This window comes from Lycorma delicatula, chromosome 7 (genome assembly GCF_047948215.1).
Source record: "Lycorma delicatula isolate Av1 chromosome 7, ASM4794821v1, whole genome shotgun sequence".
Lineage (NCBI taxonomy): Eukaryota > Metazoa > Arthropoda > Insecta > Hemiptera > Fulgoridae > Lycorma > Lycorma delicatula.
Window position 1 is genome coordinate 95,586,812 of NC_134461.1, and position 18,281 is coordinate 95,605,092.

General features: G+C 31.5%; 1 protein-coding gene across 1 annotated transcript in view; it reads right to left on the reverse strand.

Moving 5' to 3' along the window:
* The window catches only part of cathD (cathepsin D), a 42,233-nt gene extending 24,337 nt beyond the window's left edge, over positions 1-17,896 (reverse strand). The window contains exons 1-2 of the mRNA XM_075372124.1: positions 17,605-17,896; positions 13,333-13,459 (exon numbers count right to left, since the gene is read on the reverse strand). Coding sequence (XP_075228239.1) covers positions 13,333-13,459; positions 17,605-17,687 — 210 coding nt within the window. The 5' untranslated portion in view covers positions 17,688-17,896. The remainder of the gene's footprint in view (positions 1-13,332; positions 13,460-17,604) is intronic.
* Positions 17,897-18,281: the final 385 nt, after the last annotated feature.

Genomic DNA, 18,281 nt, shown 5'->3' on the forward strand with positions numbered 1-18,281 from the left:
CTTTATTAAATGATGTACAATTTATTTTGATAAATGAAAACTTCTAACTTGAGGATTAAGGTTCAGTTGTTGGATGATATTAGGAATGAATTATGTCAGTTTTCATTGACATCTTTACAGATATATAATTCATAGTAATACTAGCTTGTTTCATCTATATAAAATTTTCATTGTCTACTTCCTTCTACATTCAGATTGTTTTCATCCACAATTTCTTTAACCCTTAGTAGCTCACATGCGGTATCTACACATCAATCACTTAAAATTTTATATAAACGCTTTTAAGCTTTGTAAACCATTCTGGCAATCCTTTTAATTCCTTGAACATTACCCAAGTGCATTAGTTATATTATTAATTTGCTAATATAAAATCCTCAAACTGCGATTCATGAATTATAAAAGAAAACATTTATTCTACATTACTGATATTTTCTTTCATTATCATTATCATGCTCAAAATGATTGATATTTTTCTCATTTTTGTTTAGGACTTGAAAAAGGCATCAGACAGATTTCAACAATGCAGATTAGCTGCCTATAGACCTGAAAGAAGATGGGAGTATTTTAAGGAATATTTAGTGCTACAGTTGGTAAAAAAGACTATTTCAATAATAAGGAAATTTAAAATAAGGAATTGCATCAAGAAATATCTTCTTTTTTTCAGTGTTTATAAATATTATGAATAACAACAGACCAATACACACTAAAGGATTTATCACATCACTTGTGAACCTTTAAAATCATAACGCTGCCAAAAACAAGGTCAACAACAAATACACTGGAATAATAAGAGTTTTGAGAAGACTGATAAAATGGAATCAGAAGGACATCTTTTATTTTGACTGGTACTCAAAAATGCAACATGATGACTTTAAAGATTGGCTCTTGTGATGTGAAGTTGTACAAATTGTAATTACTATATAAAGATGTTTATTACAGTACTAAGATTACTGTGTAACCAAATTACTATTTTTAAAAGTATTTTAATAACATCTTTTATGTATTAAGAATGTTTCAATATAAAACATATATTTTGGACAGTCATTTGTTAATCTGGGTTCAGATTAACAAATTTTTAATTGAAATAATAGGCTAATAGAAGTAATGCCATCTGGACAGGCTGGTGAAAATGAATATGAGCAACAAAAAGTTAACTACAGCTGTAAACATTTTACTTCCCAACAACTTTGGCGTGCACTAATGTCTCAAAACTGTTAAGATGTTATATTATTTGTATTAAACACTACATATGTATGCTGAATATTAACTAAAATATACATAAACTTTTGTTAGGTAATAGGTAAAAATAATTCTGAAATTAGAACAGTTAATTTTTGTTTTTGTTTTCATTATGAGTTCATAAATTGAGAAACATGTGTGTCTAAAATACTAGAAAATTTATTTTAAAAAATGTATTTAAAAATATAAATGACCAAGAGGCAGTTACATAGGACGATAAATATAAGTAATCAATAAGGTCAAAACCTTACGTAAGGATCACAGTTTGTTTTAAAAAAAAAATAATCATTAGCTAGATGGCAGAAGCAACTGATAGGACATCAATAACGTTGAACTTACATACTAACAATGATTTATCAGTAACCATTGAACTTATGTTTTTAACAGATAACAGTGCAGTTCTAAATATCAGCTGCAAAGTATTAATCACACTAATGTTATTAATTAAATGATGGAATACGTGCAACTATATAAAATCAATTTCATTTTTCTAGAATAGATTTTAAAACACGGCTTCCAGTGATTTATAAGGATGGCTTTGATGTTATTATTATTAAGATATATTTTTCAAAGTAGGTTTTATGCAGACAATCATCATCACTATTTATGTGACAATTTTCCACAAAAGAAAGTTACAGTAAATAACTACTTATTTACTGAAATTAGTTATTTACTTCCTCTTTAAGTCTGGACACTGAAAAGAGCCATTTCTGGGTAATAATCTTTTCTACAGATTGTGAATATGAGGCAATTAGAATGAACATAAAACTTGAACAATCAATAATTTTGTAACAGAAACCACTTTGCAACTTCATCAATTAGCATTTCATATTTCAGGAAATTAATTTATTCTTACATAATACAAATCAGAATGTCCATATGTGTGATCATATATGAGGTTTGATAAATAAATTACACAGAATTTTTAAATTTCTCAGGCTAAGTTCAACTGTCATAATTTTTTTTTTATACTGTTGGTACACTAGTTCCTAACATATTGGATGGTACCCATATTGGATGATTAGTTTACTGTTGGCTGTTGAAAAGAGTACATGTTATTTAGTATGGTTGGTGGTTTTTAACTTGTGGAAAAAATGGAACAAAAAATTTGCATTAAATTTTTTTTTAAAGAATGGAATAAAGTGCAGCATCACACTGGAAATGTTAAATGTTGCTTTTGGCGATATGAATAAAACAAGTGTTTGCAAGTGGTACAAATATTTCCAAGAAAGCTGCACATAGGGGTATCAGATTCTAAAACCTGACCAAAAGTCAATTTCACAGATTTACCCATATCATAAGGTTATTTAACCTAAGGTTATGTAACCATAAGGTTACCATGAATACAAGATAAGGTACATGAATATAAGATAAACAAAGTGACGACCCTTTTTTGTTCCCCCACCTCAGCATTTTGTAGCGCCTCAGTCTGAATTTGATTGTTAACTCATTGTATAATTGTCTGTTCTCGACAGTTTTTACAACAGCATATATGTCAAAGTGATTTTTGAAGTTTTAATGTAGTGTTAACCAGTTATTGACTGTGGATGTATCAGAGGCAGGCATATGGAACACATTTTACTAATTTTTGTAGTAATACATCATAATGTATTATGAAAGACACAATTTTAAAAATTTTTATTTTTGTCTGACCTTTTTTTTAAACTTTAAGGGTTTTATTATACTTCTGGATGTATCCCAGTCATGATTTATAACTCATAATGTAGAAAAAGATATCCTCTAATCATCCTACTTAGAAATGTTTCCAACTTCCAAAGTAATTGGGCTAGCAAATACATACTCAGCAAAATTAAAAAAAAAAAATAATTTTATAGAACATAACCTTTTTCTTTGTAGGTTCCTACAGAGTCAAAATTATGACTTGGAAACATACCTACGACAAAATGAGAGCGCATCCAGGTGAAGATATAAACAAAAAATTGGAGCATGCTGAATCTTCTTTGTTGGATTCCCAGGATTACAAAAAGGGCCAACTAAAAGATATGAAGCACAAAATCAGAAATAAAATGTAGATGAATCACTTCACATTACAAAGAAGATCTTTTTCTTAAAAGAAATGTTAGTTGGCTTCAAGGAACATTTGAAATACTACAAATGAGAACTCTATCGGGGCATCCACAGAAGTCTTTTAGTGAAGCCAGTGAATGGAGCAAAAGAAGAAAAACAGAAGCTCTTTGAAATGAAGTGAGCTCTGCAGTGGCCACTTACATGAAGTGAAGCTATGAGGGCAAGACGGATGCTTCAAATGTGGCAAAAGATTTAACACAATCTCCAACACGTGCAAAAAACATAGAAAATCGTTCATTGAAATTTCAAAAATGAAGGAACATAAGCAGCGATTAACATCGTTAGAAGCATTGTTCATGTTCGTTGAAGCTGAGCTATCAAAGAAACTGTATGAAATTATAAGCAACTACAATAAAAAATTCTATTGATGCTATACAGCTCTACAGCACGCCAAAAAGACTGTTATACTGTGCAAGAATCATTTAGAATTACAAATAATTGTGCCTCCTCTATGAATCATGAGACCTTGCCGTTGGTGAGGGGGCTTGAGTGCTCAGGGATACAGAGTAGCTGGACCGAAGGTGCAACCATATCGGAGAGGTATCTGTTGAGAGCCAGACTAAGGAATGATTCCTGAAAGAGGGCAGCAGCTCTTTCAGTAGTTGTTAGGGGCGTGAGTCACAATGACTTAAACGGCCATATCAACATCACTCAGTCCTCTGAGTACTGCGCAGCTGAAAGCAATGGAAAACTACAGCTGTTTTTTTTTTCCAAGAAAATGTGGCTCTCTGCATTTTCAAAAGCAATAATGGAGGCGCCTTCCTTGGTAAAATATTCCGGAGGTAAAATAGTCCCCCTTTCGGATCTCCGGGTGGGGACTACTAAGGAAGGGGTCACCAGAAAAGTAAAAAATAACATTCTACGAGTCGGAGCGTGGAATGTTAGAAGCTTAAAAAAGGTTGGTAGGCTAGAGAATTTAAAAAGGGAAATGGATAGAGTAAACGTGGATATAGTAGGAATTAGTGAGGTTCGGTGGGAAGAGGAAGGCGACTTTTGGTCGGGTGACTTTAGAGTAATTAACTCAGCGTCAAATAATGGGCAGGCAGGAGTAGGTTTAGTGATGAACAAGAAAATAGGGAGGAGAGTGGAGTATTTCAAGACGCATAGCGATAGAGTCATTGTAATAAGGATAAATTCAAAACCTAAACCGACAACGATTGTTAACGTCTATATGCCTACAAGCGCCCATGATGATGATGAGATAGAATGTGTATACGAAGAGATTGATGAAGCAATTAAACACGTAAAAGGAGATGAAAATTTAATAATAGTTGGAGATTGGAATGCAAGCATTGGAAAAGGCAAGGAAGGAAATATAGTGGGTGAATACGGGCTGGGCAAAAGGAATGAAAGAGGGGACCGACTTATAGAGTTTTGCACGAAGTATAATTTAGTAATTGCCAACACCCAATTTAAAAATCATAATAGAAGAATATACACTTGGAAAAAGCCAGGCGATACTGCAAGGTATCAGATAGATTATATCATGGTTAGGCAAAGATTTATAAATCAACTCGTTGACTGCAAAACTTACCCTGGAGCAGACATTGATAGCGACCATAATTTGGTGATAATGAAATGTAGAATGGAGTTTAAAAACCTGAAGAAAAGGTGTCAGATGAATCGGTAGAATTTAGAGAAGCTTGAGGAAGAGGAGGTAAAGAAGATTTTGAGGAGGACATCGCAAGAGGTCTGAGTAAAAAAGATAAGGTAGAAAATGTAGAAGAAGAATGGGAGAATGTTAAAAAGGAAATTCTTAAATCAGCAGAAGCAAACATAGGCGGAATAAAGAGAACTGGTAGAAAACCTTGGGTTTCAGACGATATATTGCAGCTGATGGATGAACGTAGAAAATATAAGAATGCTAGTGATGAAGAAAGTAAAAGGAACTATCGGCAATTAAGAAATGCTATAAACAGGAAGTGCAAACTGGCGAAACAAGAGTGGATTAAAGAAAAGTGTTCAGAAGTGGAAAGAGAAATGAACATTGGTAAAATAGACGGAGCATACAGGAAAGTTAAGGAAAATTTTGGGGTACATAAATTAAAATCTAATAATGTGTTAAACAAAGATGGTACACCTATATATAATACGAAAGGTAAAGTCGATAGATGGGTGGAATATATTGAAGAGTTATACGGAGGAAATGAATTAGAAAATGGTTTTATAGAGGAAGAAGAGGAAGTTGAGGAGGATGAAATGGGAGAAACAATACTGAGATCTGAATTTAAGAGAGCATTAAAAGATTTAAATGGCAGAAAGGCTCCTGGAATAGACGGAATACCTGTAGAATTACTGCGCAGTGCAGGGGAGGAGGCGATTGATAGATTATACAAACTGGTGTGTAATATTTATGAAAAAAGGGGAATTTCCGTCAGACTTCAAAAAAAGTGTTATAGTAATGATACCAAAGAAATCAGGGGCAGATAAATGTGAAGAATACAGAACAATTAGTTTAACTAATCATGCATCAAAAATCTTAACTAGAATTCTATACAGAAGAATTGAGAGGAGAGTGGAGGAAGTGTTAGGAGAAGACCAATTTGGTTTCAGGAAAAGTATAGGGACAAGGGAAGCAATTTTAGGCCTCAGATTAATAGTAGAAGGAAGATTAAAGAAAAACAAACCAACATACTTGGCGTTTATAGACCTAGAAAAGGCATTCGATAACGTAGACTGGAATAAAATGTTCAGCATTTTAAAAAAATTAGGGTTCAAATACAGAGATAGAAGAACAATTGCTAACATGTACAGGAACCAAACAGCAACAGTAGCAATTGAAGAACATAAGAAAGAAGCCATAATAAGAAAGGGAGTCTGACAAGGATGTTCCCTATCTCCGTTACTTTTTAATCTTTACATGGAACTAGCAGTTAATGATGTTAAAGAACAATTTAGATTCGGAGTAACAGTACAAGGTGAAAAGATAAAGATGCTACGATTTGCTGATGATATAGTAATTCTAGCCGAGAATAAAAAGGATTTAGAAGAAACAATGAACGGCATAGATGAAGTCCTACGCAAGAACTATAGCATGAAAATAAACAAGAACAAAACAAAAGTAATGAAATGTAGTAGAAATAACAAAGATGGACCACTGAATGTGAAAATAGGAGGAGAAAAGATTATGGAGGTAGAAAAATTTTGTTATTTGGGAAGTAGAATTACTAAAGATGGACGAAGCAGGAGCGATATAAAATGCCGAATAGCACAAGCTAAACGAGCCTTCAGTAAGAAATATAAGTTGTTTACATCAAAAATTAATTTAAATGTCAGGAAAAGATTTTTGAAAGTGTATGTTTGGAGTGTCGCTTTATATGGAAGTGAAACTTGGACAATCGGAGTATCTGAGAAGAAAAGGTTAGAAGCTTTTGAAATGTGGTGCTATAGGAGAATGTTAAAAATCAGATGGGTGGATAAAGTGACAAATGAGGAGGTATTGCGGCAAATAGATGAAGAAAGAAGCATTTGGAAAAATATACTTAAAAGAAGAGACAGACTTATAGGCCACATACTAAGGCATCCTGGAATAGTCGCTTTAATTTTGGAAGGACAGGTAGAAGGGAAAAATTGTGTAGGCAGGCCACGTTTGGAATATGTAAAACAAATTGTTAGGGATGTAGGATGTAGAGGGTATACTGAAATGAAACGACTAGCACTAGATAGGGAATCTTGGAGAGCTGCATCAAACCAAATGACTGAAGACAAAAAAAAAAAAAAAAAAAAAAATAATTGTGCTGAAGTCAATCTCCAAGATCTTTTAAATCACACTGCTTCACGGTTTTTGTTCTGCTTGACTGAAGCTGTTCAGCATTTGAATACTGAAGAAAGAACCTCATTAACTTTAGTGCACAAGTGGGAATGTTAACTGGTCCCAGCAGGCAACATTTAAGCAAAAATTTGAAAACAATTCAGATTCAGATGCCAACATTTTTCAAAGTTTATTTGTCCCATTGTCTTGCAGCGAAGAAAATAAGATAATATGGCACGAAATCCAGTGCCTTCATCTCCATAATTTTGCAGATCAATTTGAATAAAATTTGAAAAAGAAACAGCAGCTTTCACGAAAGAAGAAATTAAAAGTAGAAAATAAAATAACTTCATTGGAAGCAACTTGAATCACACAAACAAACAAAACATTTTTGGTGAAATATGTCATGATGCTGACAATGGTTGACGCTAAATGCAATGCTGAGATGAACAATATATAAACGATAAACGATGAAATGCTACTACTGTGGAGCTTCGTCCAAGGACTTTAACGATTTACAAAGCAGTTAAATGAAGATTCTTTGAAATTTGGCTTATCTATATTACACGCCAGAATAAGATTGTTTGAAGGATTGCTTCATCTTCCATATAAATTGCATATATAAAGTGATAAGCAAATTGTTCAACAAAAAAGAAAATGTAGATACAAGAGGAATTTAAAGCACAATTGGGTTTAATAGTAGATGTTCCTAAAGCAGGATTTGGAAATAGCAATGACGGAAAAACGAGTAGAAGATTTTTTATGGATTATGAGCTATCAGTGGCAATAACTGGCATTGATTTTAGACTAATATAGTCAAAAAGTAATTTTAGAGGCTATATCTAGTAGCCATAAAATAGACTCAATTCAAAGTCTTTTGTTTAGACATGGCGAAATTGTAGATGGAATTATATTCATGGCATCAAATGATCCCTACTCTTCAAAAAATATTAATCTTATGGGTCTATCATCATTGAAAAGGTTTATTACCCACAAAAATGGTGTCAGAAGAGGCTGCCGAGGCTCAAAACAAACACTTTTGTTTGTACTGTCAAGATTTTGCTCGAAAGTTCAGCAATCTAGACATTATAAATAGATTGTTGCTTAGCTCGGATCCCATAATAACACGCATGTAACCTACTCTGAAAAAAATTAGTAAATCATTCCTCAAGGAAACTGTCAAAATGTTTCTTCCCACTTAAACAGGGGGTCAATCAGATTCATCTGATGATGAAGACCTGCAGAAGGTGCACAAGAATCTTCAGATAAACCATGGATGTCATCATAGGATTAATGCCATTTTTTGTTTGTTATTTAAAATGTAATTAATTTCATTTATAATTAAAGTACCTATTTGATATTATTTTCAAACCTAGTGTGTTTTCAAACACTTTTTAACTAAGAAATAGTTAATTAGTCTGTACTATGAAGTTTTGTATCAAAAAATAATATTGGCCAGGTTTTTGAATCAAATATTCCTATATGGATCGTGAAGATGAGTGCCCTGGACGTCCCAGCACATCATCAACTGATGACAACATTGAAGAAGTGAAGAAAATGATTATGGATAATCACTATCTGAGAGATGATAGATATGCTGATGATGTTTGCATATCATTTGGCTCATGCAAAGGAATTTTTTTAGACTGTTTTGGGCATAAAACGTGTGGCAGCAAAATTTGTTCCAAATTGTTGAATTTTGACCAAAAGTAGTGCCAAATGAACATTGTTCAGAAGTTACTGAATGAAGTGAATGACAATCCAGAACAGTTCAAACAGGTCATAACTGGTGATAAAACATAAGTGTTCGATGTCGAAACTATGGCCTAATCATCAAATGGAAGCTTCCTGAAAAGCCAAGACTGAAAAAAGATCGTCAAGTTTGACTGAATGTGAAGGTTCTGATTACTGTGTTTTTTGATTTCAATGGTTTAGTGTACCATGAGTTTTTGCCACTAAGTCATATGGTCAATAAGGTGTACTACCTGGAAGTTGTATGCCAATTGTGTGAAGCAATCCAAAGAAAATACCTAATTTTGTGGCAAAACAATTCATGACAATTGGATCGTGCTAATGCACCTGCTCACACTTCACTGCTTGTTCTTGAATTTTTAAACAAAAACAACACTATTACGATGCCTCAGCCTCCATATTTGTCAGACATGGCTCCCTGTGACTTTCTATTCCCCAACTTAAACAAAATGTGTATTGTATTTTACAGCAGTAAAATAATAATTTGGTTCCTTGATTAAATCTCAGTTTATAAGATAGCTCTATGTTTCTATGAATGAAATTTTAAAAAAAACTTAAGTAATTTCGATATTTTATAAAAATCTGGTAATAAACCATTTTTGAAGTACTGATTAACTGAGAATTTTATTGTTCCACGATTTTCATACGCATTTGATTTTTTCATAGTGGCTATAAGTGTATTGTATGTAAAAGTTATATTCAGAAATGATTACTAAGATGTATTTCATTTTAATGTTATTTTTATATTCTATATAAAAAGTAAAACTTTTATTTCAATGGTTTTGTAATTTCAAATTGTGCTCATTATCTACATTTTTGTCTTTCTGCTGTTTATATGGAATTATGGATGAATGAAAAAATGAGTTTAATAAAATTTCACGAATGAACTTATCCTTCCAAGATCACTATCAAGTCATTAACAAGTCTGTTCAACATGAGACTGGGTATGACCATTAACCAAACTATAATTTGGCTTTCAACCTTTTGAGAGGCATTATTATTTATGTGGAAAGTGCTACTTATCATTCCAAGATCTTGGTCTGGTGATGGACAAATAAAGTGGATCATAAATGTAAAGGGTTAAGGAGAGAATTATTGTAAAAGTAAAGGTAGACTGATAGTGGACAACTGGAAATTTGGAGAGAAACTGCTAATATAAAATCAATGAGAAGGAAGTATAAAACACAATGGAACCATACAATAAGTATAAACTGCATAAGTACAAAAAAACAACCACATTAAGAGAAATATACAAGACAGAATCTTGTGGAAACATCAGTGCTCTTGGCTTTCGAGAAGCATCATTATTTATGTTAAACAGTTCTTAAACATGTTTCAGCAGCACTTTCTACATAAATAATAATGCCTTTGCAAATGAAACTGCCTTTTAATTGCAAAAAATATTTTAAAATAACAAATATTTGAACATAAAAAATTAGTTTTTTCTTCAGTATTCCAAAAAAATGTAATCTGTTCAGCAAGTTATTGTAAGGAAATTACTAATAAATTTTAAAATAGTAATATATGAGGGTCATTCAATAATTAAACAGACAAATTCCTGCACAGCAAAAATGGTTTATTAAATAAACACAATTTTTTTTGTCTGCTTTTCCATGTAATTCCCAACAACTTCTCTGCACTTGTCCCATGAGTCTTCTTATCTCCTCAGAGAAGAATTTTTTCCTTGATCTCACAGCCGATTTGAACTTTTTTCTTTACCTCTTCATTGTCGTTGAACTTGATACCAAGCAAAGCTTCTTTCATCGAACCAAACAGATAAAAATCTGAAGGGGCAAGGTCAGGGCTGTGAGGAGGATAAGGTACGAGCTCCCAACCCACTTTGCCAATAGTTTTCAGTGTCAGTGCCATTTGAGGTCAAGCATTGTCTTGAAAAAGAAACACGCCTTTCCTCTCTGCTATCTGGGACATTTCCTCAACACGGGCTTGACTTTGTTCTCAATCATGGCTGAGTAGCATAGGCTGCTGACAGTTTGTTGCTCCTATGAATAATCACAGAGAATCAGATCATGGGCACTCCAAAAGATGGTTAACATGACCTTACCAGCTGATGGTTGCATTTTGAATTTCTTACGAACAGGCGATTCAGGGTGTTTCCACTGTATGCTTCGATACTTGGACTCCAGCTCAAAATGATGTAAGTATAAAAGTTTTATCACAGGTTAAAAATCCTATCCAAAAATGCATCACCTTTGTTACTGAAACGATTTTTGAGTTTGGTGCAAATGTGAAATCTCTCGGCTTTGTGATGAATGGTAAGCTCTCTGGAGACCTACCTTGCACAAGTCTTACGGTAGCTCAGTTTGTTTTGAATAATGGAATGAATTGTGACAAAATTTGCTCAACATTTTCCAGAAATTTGTTCAACTGTAAGTTGTCGACCTTCATTGATAAGTGAAACATACAAGAATCTAACGCTGAGATCGACACTGCTACTGGACGCCTAGAGCGGTGCTCATCGGTCTCACTTTTGTTGCTTTTTTAAATTTTATAGTATGGTTCATATAAGTATTTACATCTTATCAAACATTTTAGGATAAACACTAAATAAAACTAGAATTTAACTTTAAATATTTGTAAAATCCAAGTGAACCAAAACCTTAGTCTATCCAAAACTAGTCAGCTCTACTTATTTTGTTTAACTAGAATTGTAAAATAATATATATTTTTATAGAAAAAAATGTAAGTAATTTCAAAATAATATATACTATATAATATTATAATGTAAAATGAATTAATATAAAAGGCTTAAATTGGTTTAATTTATATGAGAAATAGGTATCTGGATTGTTAATAACCAAAAGAAAAACATACGGGTCGATTCCAAAGGAAAGTTACATTAGCACGACTACCCAAACCTAAGCGCAGTAATGAAATACATTTTAATCACAAAATTAGATTTCCCATCTAATCAGTTGCAATGATTTTTCATTATTAGTGTTAAGTTTATGTTACTTTTTAAAATGCCTTTGACTGAAAACTGATCCAATGCAGGAGTTTAAAAGTTTTTTTGCTTACAAATATAAAACAAAAGAATAGACTCCATAAAGAATACATAATTACTGTATGGTGATAATGTAATTTCCCACACAAAGGAACTGGTTTAAAATGACATTTGTAAGTTTAAAGGAGGAAGGCACATCTTAATTTTTTATGAGGGAAGCATAGGAACACCAATAGCATGCAATATTCATAATGAATGGATGACAAGTTAAAAGAACTTTGGCTAAACAACTACTGCATTAAAATAAAGGCATTGCATATACATTTAATCTGAAAAAACCTTTTAATTATTGAATTATTCATGAAACTAGGCTACCAGAAAGTGTCAACCTGATGATTGGTACAGAACCGACTGAACAAATAAACCACACTGGGTGGAGGTGTATCCTTGAACATTTTTAGCATGAAGATAATGTACTTTTTTCAACAGTATTCTGGGAATAAAATGTAGATCCACCACATTACCCATATCAACATCTAATATCTCTGGAAAAATTCAAATACACACTTATCCATACATGTTGAGGCAAAAGGTGATCAAGGATTTGAAGGAACACTTGGTTGACAAATTACAAAAAGTGAAATAATTAATTTTGATGGTTATGTTGAAATTTTGATCAATTGTTGGAAGCTGTCAAATAGAATCCTGATAAAAATGGGTTGAAAATCTTTTAATATTACAGCCTACTATGTTTTAACGATATGAATATAATGCATTATATTCACTAATTTAAGGTACCAGTGAAAAAATACCAATACTAAGGTATTGGGGTATTTTATAGACACCACCATGTTGGTTGGTGTCTTCCATTTAAACATTTTTTTTTTATAGCAATTTAAGCTAAAATAATCAGTGAATAAGTTACTTATATCCATGATTTTACACCTTTAACTTTTAGCTGTTCAAGAAAATGACTTTTGTCTGATAAAGTAATCAACCACAAGGACATAAATTGGTTGAAAAATGGGTAAAATGTTTTTTTCTGACAGTACTTTAAGATGAATGTCAAACTGGTATAAATATTTTAAACTAATTTGCAGATATTTTCAAAAAAATAATTCATATATCTTGTAAATAACTGAAATTAAATTTCTATCAGCTTATTTCAATTGAAATATCCTCAAACATTTCACTCAATATCAATAAATCTGAACAAAACCAAGGTTAAACCTAATATTTTATTTTTAAATAATAAAAAAAGAATTATTCAAACAAATACATTTTCTAGCTAGCAATTTCCTTTATATTTTTTGGTTTTAGGTGCAATAGTACAAGTCTGATTCTACCAACAGCATTTGGAAAAACAGACATTTTCAATCAGATATAAACAGAGAATCAAGGGGAGTATACAAATAAATAATAAAAAATATTAACTTCATTAATAGCTGATGGCCAAAAAAGTTCATGCCTCCTCTTAAGCAAAAGAAGAAATAAAAAAATTAATGGCATAATGTTCACAAAAATATCAATTACTACTTACATCTAAATAATTGGAGAGTGGTTCTGGGGTGGTAGCATAGGAGCCATATCGCAATCGAAGTTGTTTTACACTGGTGCCAACTGATTCAAAATATTTTCTAGCTGATTTAAACTTGTACAATGGAATCCTAGAAAAATTAAATAATTTTAGTCAGTATGGAATCCCAGTGGGCAAAGGGTCTGAATTAAAAATTATTACCTTTTTTTACTGCCACTGCATAATTAAAAAAACTTTTTTACAAACTACATCCATGCTGAAATATATATAAAAAATTAATGCATACAATATTGAAAACAAACACAAATAAGAAAAACTCATATAAAATAGAGTAATAAATTACTTTTAATTTATTTGGTAATTAATTAACAATTATTTAACCATTTTTGAAAATATATCAACAAAAATGTATGCAATGTTATTAAAATAACAGCTGTCAAAAAATTAAACATTATATTTACTTTATATATGTAGCTAATATGAAACATATCAATCAGTAATGCCAATAAGGATGACATAATCATATTAAAATATGACTAGCAAAACAAAAAATAAGACTAGTCAAAAAAAGACTACTAAATAAAATCTAAAGATCAAAACATAATGTTTAGATGCAAATAAATTCATGTAAAAAACTATGTAAATCTCTAATATGTGTTTGGTGTCTGTATTCTATTATAATTGTTTGTTTTATTAATCATTCTGAAGTAGGCCTACAGTCTTTTTACTGTTAGCGACCAAATTTTTACAGTTTTTTAAAGTTTGTACTTAGATTTTTAATTTGTGAACAACAAGTTCAGTCTTTGCTTAATTGTTTTTCAGTTTGGGTTTTCTTTATTTGTATTTTCATTTATTTTGTGCACGAATGTGTTATGTATGCTAGAATATCACTGGCATTCCCAATTATAAGCAAGTGCTATCCTTTCTTCCTTCCTATGTATTATAGAGACTAACAGAATTTTTTTTCACTATCAGATGTAACTATGTTTCAAAATGCATTTATTTATAAATTAATTTACAACAAATAATAATGTTGAAGTACTGCAATGATTAGTTCTTGTCTTTTCACTCAGGAGAATGATAATTCAAAACTTCACTGAAATTTTCACTTCAGGAATTTTTTTTCATTTTAACATAATTCACTCTTAAGCCTCAAGATTGAATGTGAAATGGAGATTTGTATCATATGAAAAATCATATGCCTGATGTATTTGAATGTAAGGCCTTCTAGATGAAAAGCTGAGATACTATCACTTTGCTATGAATTAAATACAATCAGCTCCTTGAGTCCCTAGCCATCATTCTCTTGTTGGGTTTTAATTAAAAACACAACAGACTCACAACTTGGCCTGCCAATTCATGGATGTAGCAACAGGAACACACTCACGGACAAATAAGAGATGCTGCTGTCTATAGCCTCATAATAAAGAAAGCTAACTGCATACAGAAGACCTCCAGGCTATCATACAAGTAATTAATTAAAATATAATTAGAAACAGAATGATTTTCAGATTATAAAATAAGGGCTAAAAAAATTTGCATAACAGTATAACAAGTGGAGCAATACTGATATTTAAATAATGAATAAGACTGAAACTGCCATGCCTTGCTGAAAACTAATAACCATTTTAAAATATCTATCAACATTCATTACTTGTACATAGTAATGGATAATGGATACTTCTGCCAAGATGAAAACAGTTTATGAAATGTGTTGCCAGATAATCAGCTCCCTTTATATACATATTTTATTTACTAACATTGCTGTGAATTTGATTATACTTTAAAAGATTCTTGTCTTTATTTTAACTCTATTGCAATTACTAATTATTTATTTGATTTAGGATATTTTTTCTTTTGATAAAAATACTGATAAATAAGAACAAATAGCTGGCTTTGTAATTAGATTCCTTGGTAGTTTTATTAAATTAGTGATAATATATTAATAAATTATAGTAATTATTTATCAGGTTTTAAAATCAAAATGAAATGGTTTTTAAATATGTACTGTAGAATATGCTATCTGATTCAGGAGTTTCAGTTTCATTGCAAATGTTAAAACATACTTAATCCAATAATATTACAGGGCTGCACTTCCAAATCATTCTCATAATTTTTTTTTGAAGGGTAAACATTTTGACTATATTGGAATTATCACAGAAAACAATTTCAAAAATGTATAAAAGGAACAATGATACAAAACTCAAGAACTTATTTAAACACTTTGTTCATAAAGTTGCACAATCCAAAAACAGATGCAAATGCTTCACCACTTGTAAGCTTGTTGTTACAGGGTTCCTAGTGAGGTAGATAATTTGTTGAGACTATAATAGAAAAGATCAAAATGCATATATATCATGAGACTTGTTGTCATTCTGTACTCCTGTTAGTAGTTTCTAAGCATGGAGATTTCAAAGCCCAGGTTCCATTGTGAATCATAATTTAATTACTTGGTCTTATTCTTAATGCCAGTATGGTTTAATGGCTATTTTTTCCGATAGTACAGTACAAAATTATTTCACTATATTTCTTTGGTATCTAGATTTTATGAAATAGGAAACGTGGCTGATTGTAAACATAGTGGTTGTCCATCAGTGTTACATGATAGTTTGCATCACATTTACTTGTTTATAAATTTTGCAGGAAACTGGGTTGGGATTATTTACAAGGTTGAAAAAACATGAAGTTATGCCTTTATCAAATTCAGTGTAGAGTAAGAACTTAGATAACCTGACTTTAACAGGCGACTTCAGTAAGTTTAATTTGAGGCTATGTGGTTTGACAAATTGTAGTTGAGTGCTTTTTTTATTCAGATAAAGTATAGTTTAATTTTGCTAGATACATTACAGCCAAAACAATAGAGTATTGAGTTCTGAGAATCTTTACATCTATATAAAACTGCATTTCAAAAAGTTGGAAGTTTGTTGTGTGATTTCATGGAGAGATCAGACCAACTTTTTTCACAGAAACACTAATTGCAAAATTTTTTACAGAAATAATTACAATTCACAGCCTTTCTTGAAATTAAGGAGCTAAACTGCTGGTTACAGCAAGATGATGATACATATAAGATTGCCAATTTACCAGGATGTTGTTTTTTTACTTTCCCAATGACTGCTCAATTTCCTAAGGACTATGGCCCCAGATCTCTGTCAGATTTTTTGTCATCTGAAAGGTACTTCTTTCAAACGCAACTCGCATGCTTTGAATGAATTGAAAGAAAATGTTGAAGACAGCATCTCTAATATCAATGCAGCACATCCTGGCAATTTACACTGAACATGAAGGAATGAGTTGATGCCTGTAACAATGCTCAAGGTGGATATTTTGATTGACATTAAGTAGAAAACACATTCAAAAATGTAGTGTGCTTAGTTTCCTGCATCATATAATTGTCATAAAATAAATATATGTGTTTTTACATAAGGATAACACCCTATACATGTATCTCCACTGCAAAAATCCATTAGTTTCTTACATCATATAATTAAATTATTCTTGTCATTAAATAAATAAATGTGCTTTACATAAGAGTAATGCTTCATATAAGTAAGTATCTCCACTGCAAAAACCCTTTACTTATCTAATTTGCTAGAAATCTGATTAGTACATTTTTATCCAAACAAACTTCCAGAAAAATAGTTTATTTTTAAGCACAAACTGGTGACTAGTTTGGACTTGCATTGTTTTAAAATGTATCATACGAGTCTTGAACGTTACAATTTCATGTCACTTAAGTGAACCAGTTAGATGATTAGCTGAAGTGATAAGTAAAAGAGGAATGAACTTGGGATTGTTATCCTCAACTACAATTGAAATGTCATTTGCAAACTGCATAGGATGTGAATGGCTAGTTTTGTGTTATCCTGGTACAATTTGTCATCTGGAAAAATATATAATTTTAAGAAAGTGAGCATTACACATTTTATGTGTGCTTGTGAACATTACATTCCGCTTGAATGGTAGAAAAAAAAGAAGCCCTTGAGAAATTTGACAAGTTCTATGTAGTACTTGATTAGCAGTAAATTATTTTTTTTAGATATTGATAGGATAACGTTAAAAAAATAATGACACTGGACAGTACGAAATTCAAGAAAGACGAAGTTATTTTTACGTAATTATATGTAACGATTAATGTCTGGTATAATAGAACCCGTTCACAAACAAAGATATTAAACTATATTATATAATACTACGGTTGCAGTTAAACTATGGAGAGATAGGCAGAAGTGAAAAATAAACTAATTAAATAAAAATTGCGTACAAATACAATACCTAAATTTTCCACTGGCACTAACTGTTGAGCATAATGCAATTAATGCTATTAATATAAAAATGAAAATACGGGTTCTTTCCATTATAAAACTTTAAATGTACAATACGTTCTACGCACGAAGTTGCAACTTGTTAACAAATATATACAAGTCTTGTCGTCCGCTTTTAAACTAATGACGCCCCTCCTTCAAAGGTTGATAAGAAGCCTATCGCCTGAACGATCACGTAACCAATCAAAGAAAAGCAGGCAATGACTCAATTCTTGCATTTCTTGATAAAACAAATCATCGTTAATTTGGAAGGTTAAATACCATGACAGCTGATTGAAAACACTGCAGCCAATGCAAGAAGAATTAATTTAGAATTTAATTGTTTTCATTTATTCTCAGACTGTATTAGAAATTGGATCAGTATTTTTATATTTTTCATAATAAATTAAAAAGTAATAATAATTATTCATAATACAGACTAAAATTACTACGTGCTACAATGCCATGCCTGACCGGGATTCGAACCCGGCACCACCTTTAGGTATTGCTTTAAAGGATGAGACGAATGATTTATGAATGATCATAAAACGAGACGAATGATCGAATTAAAAAAGTAGGTTTTTCAGATGTAAACCTTCTTACACTATGAATTATCAATCGAATTAAAAAAGGAGGTTTTTCAGATGT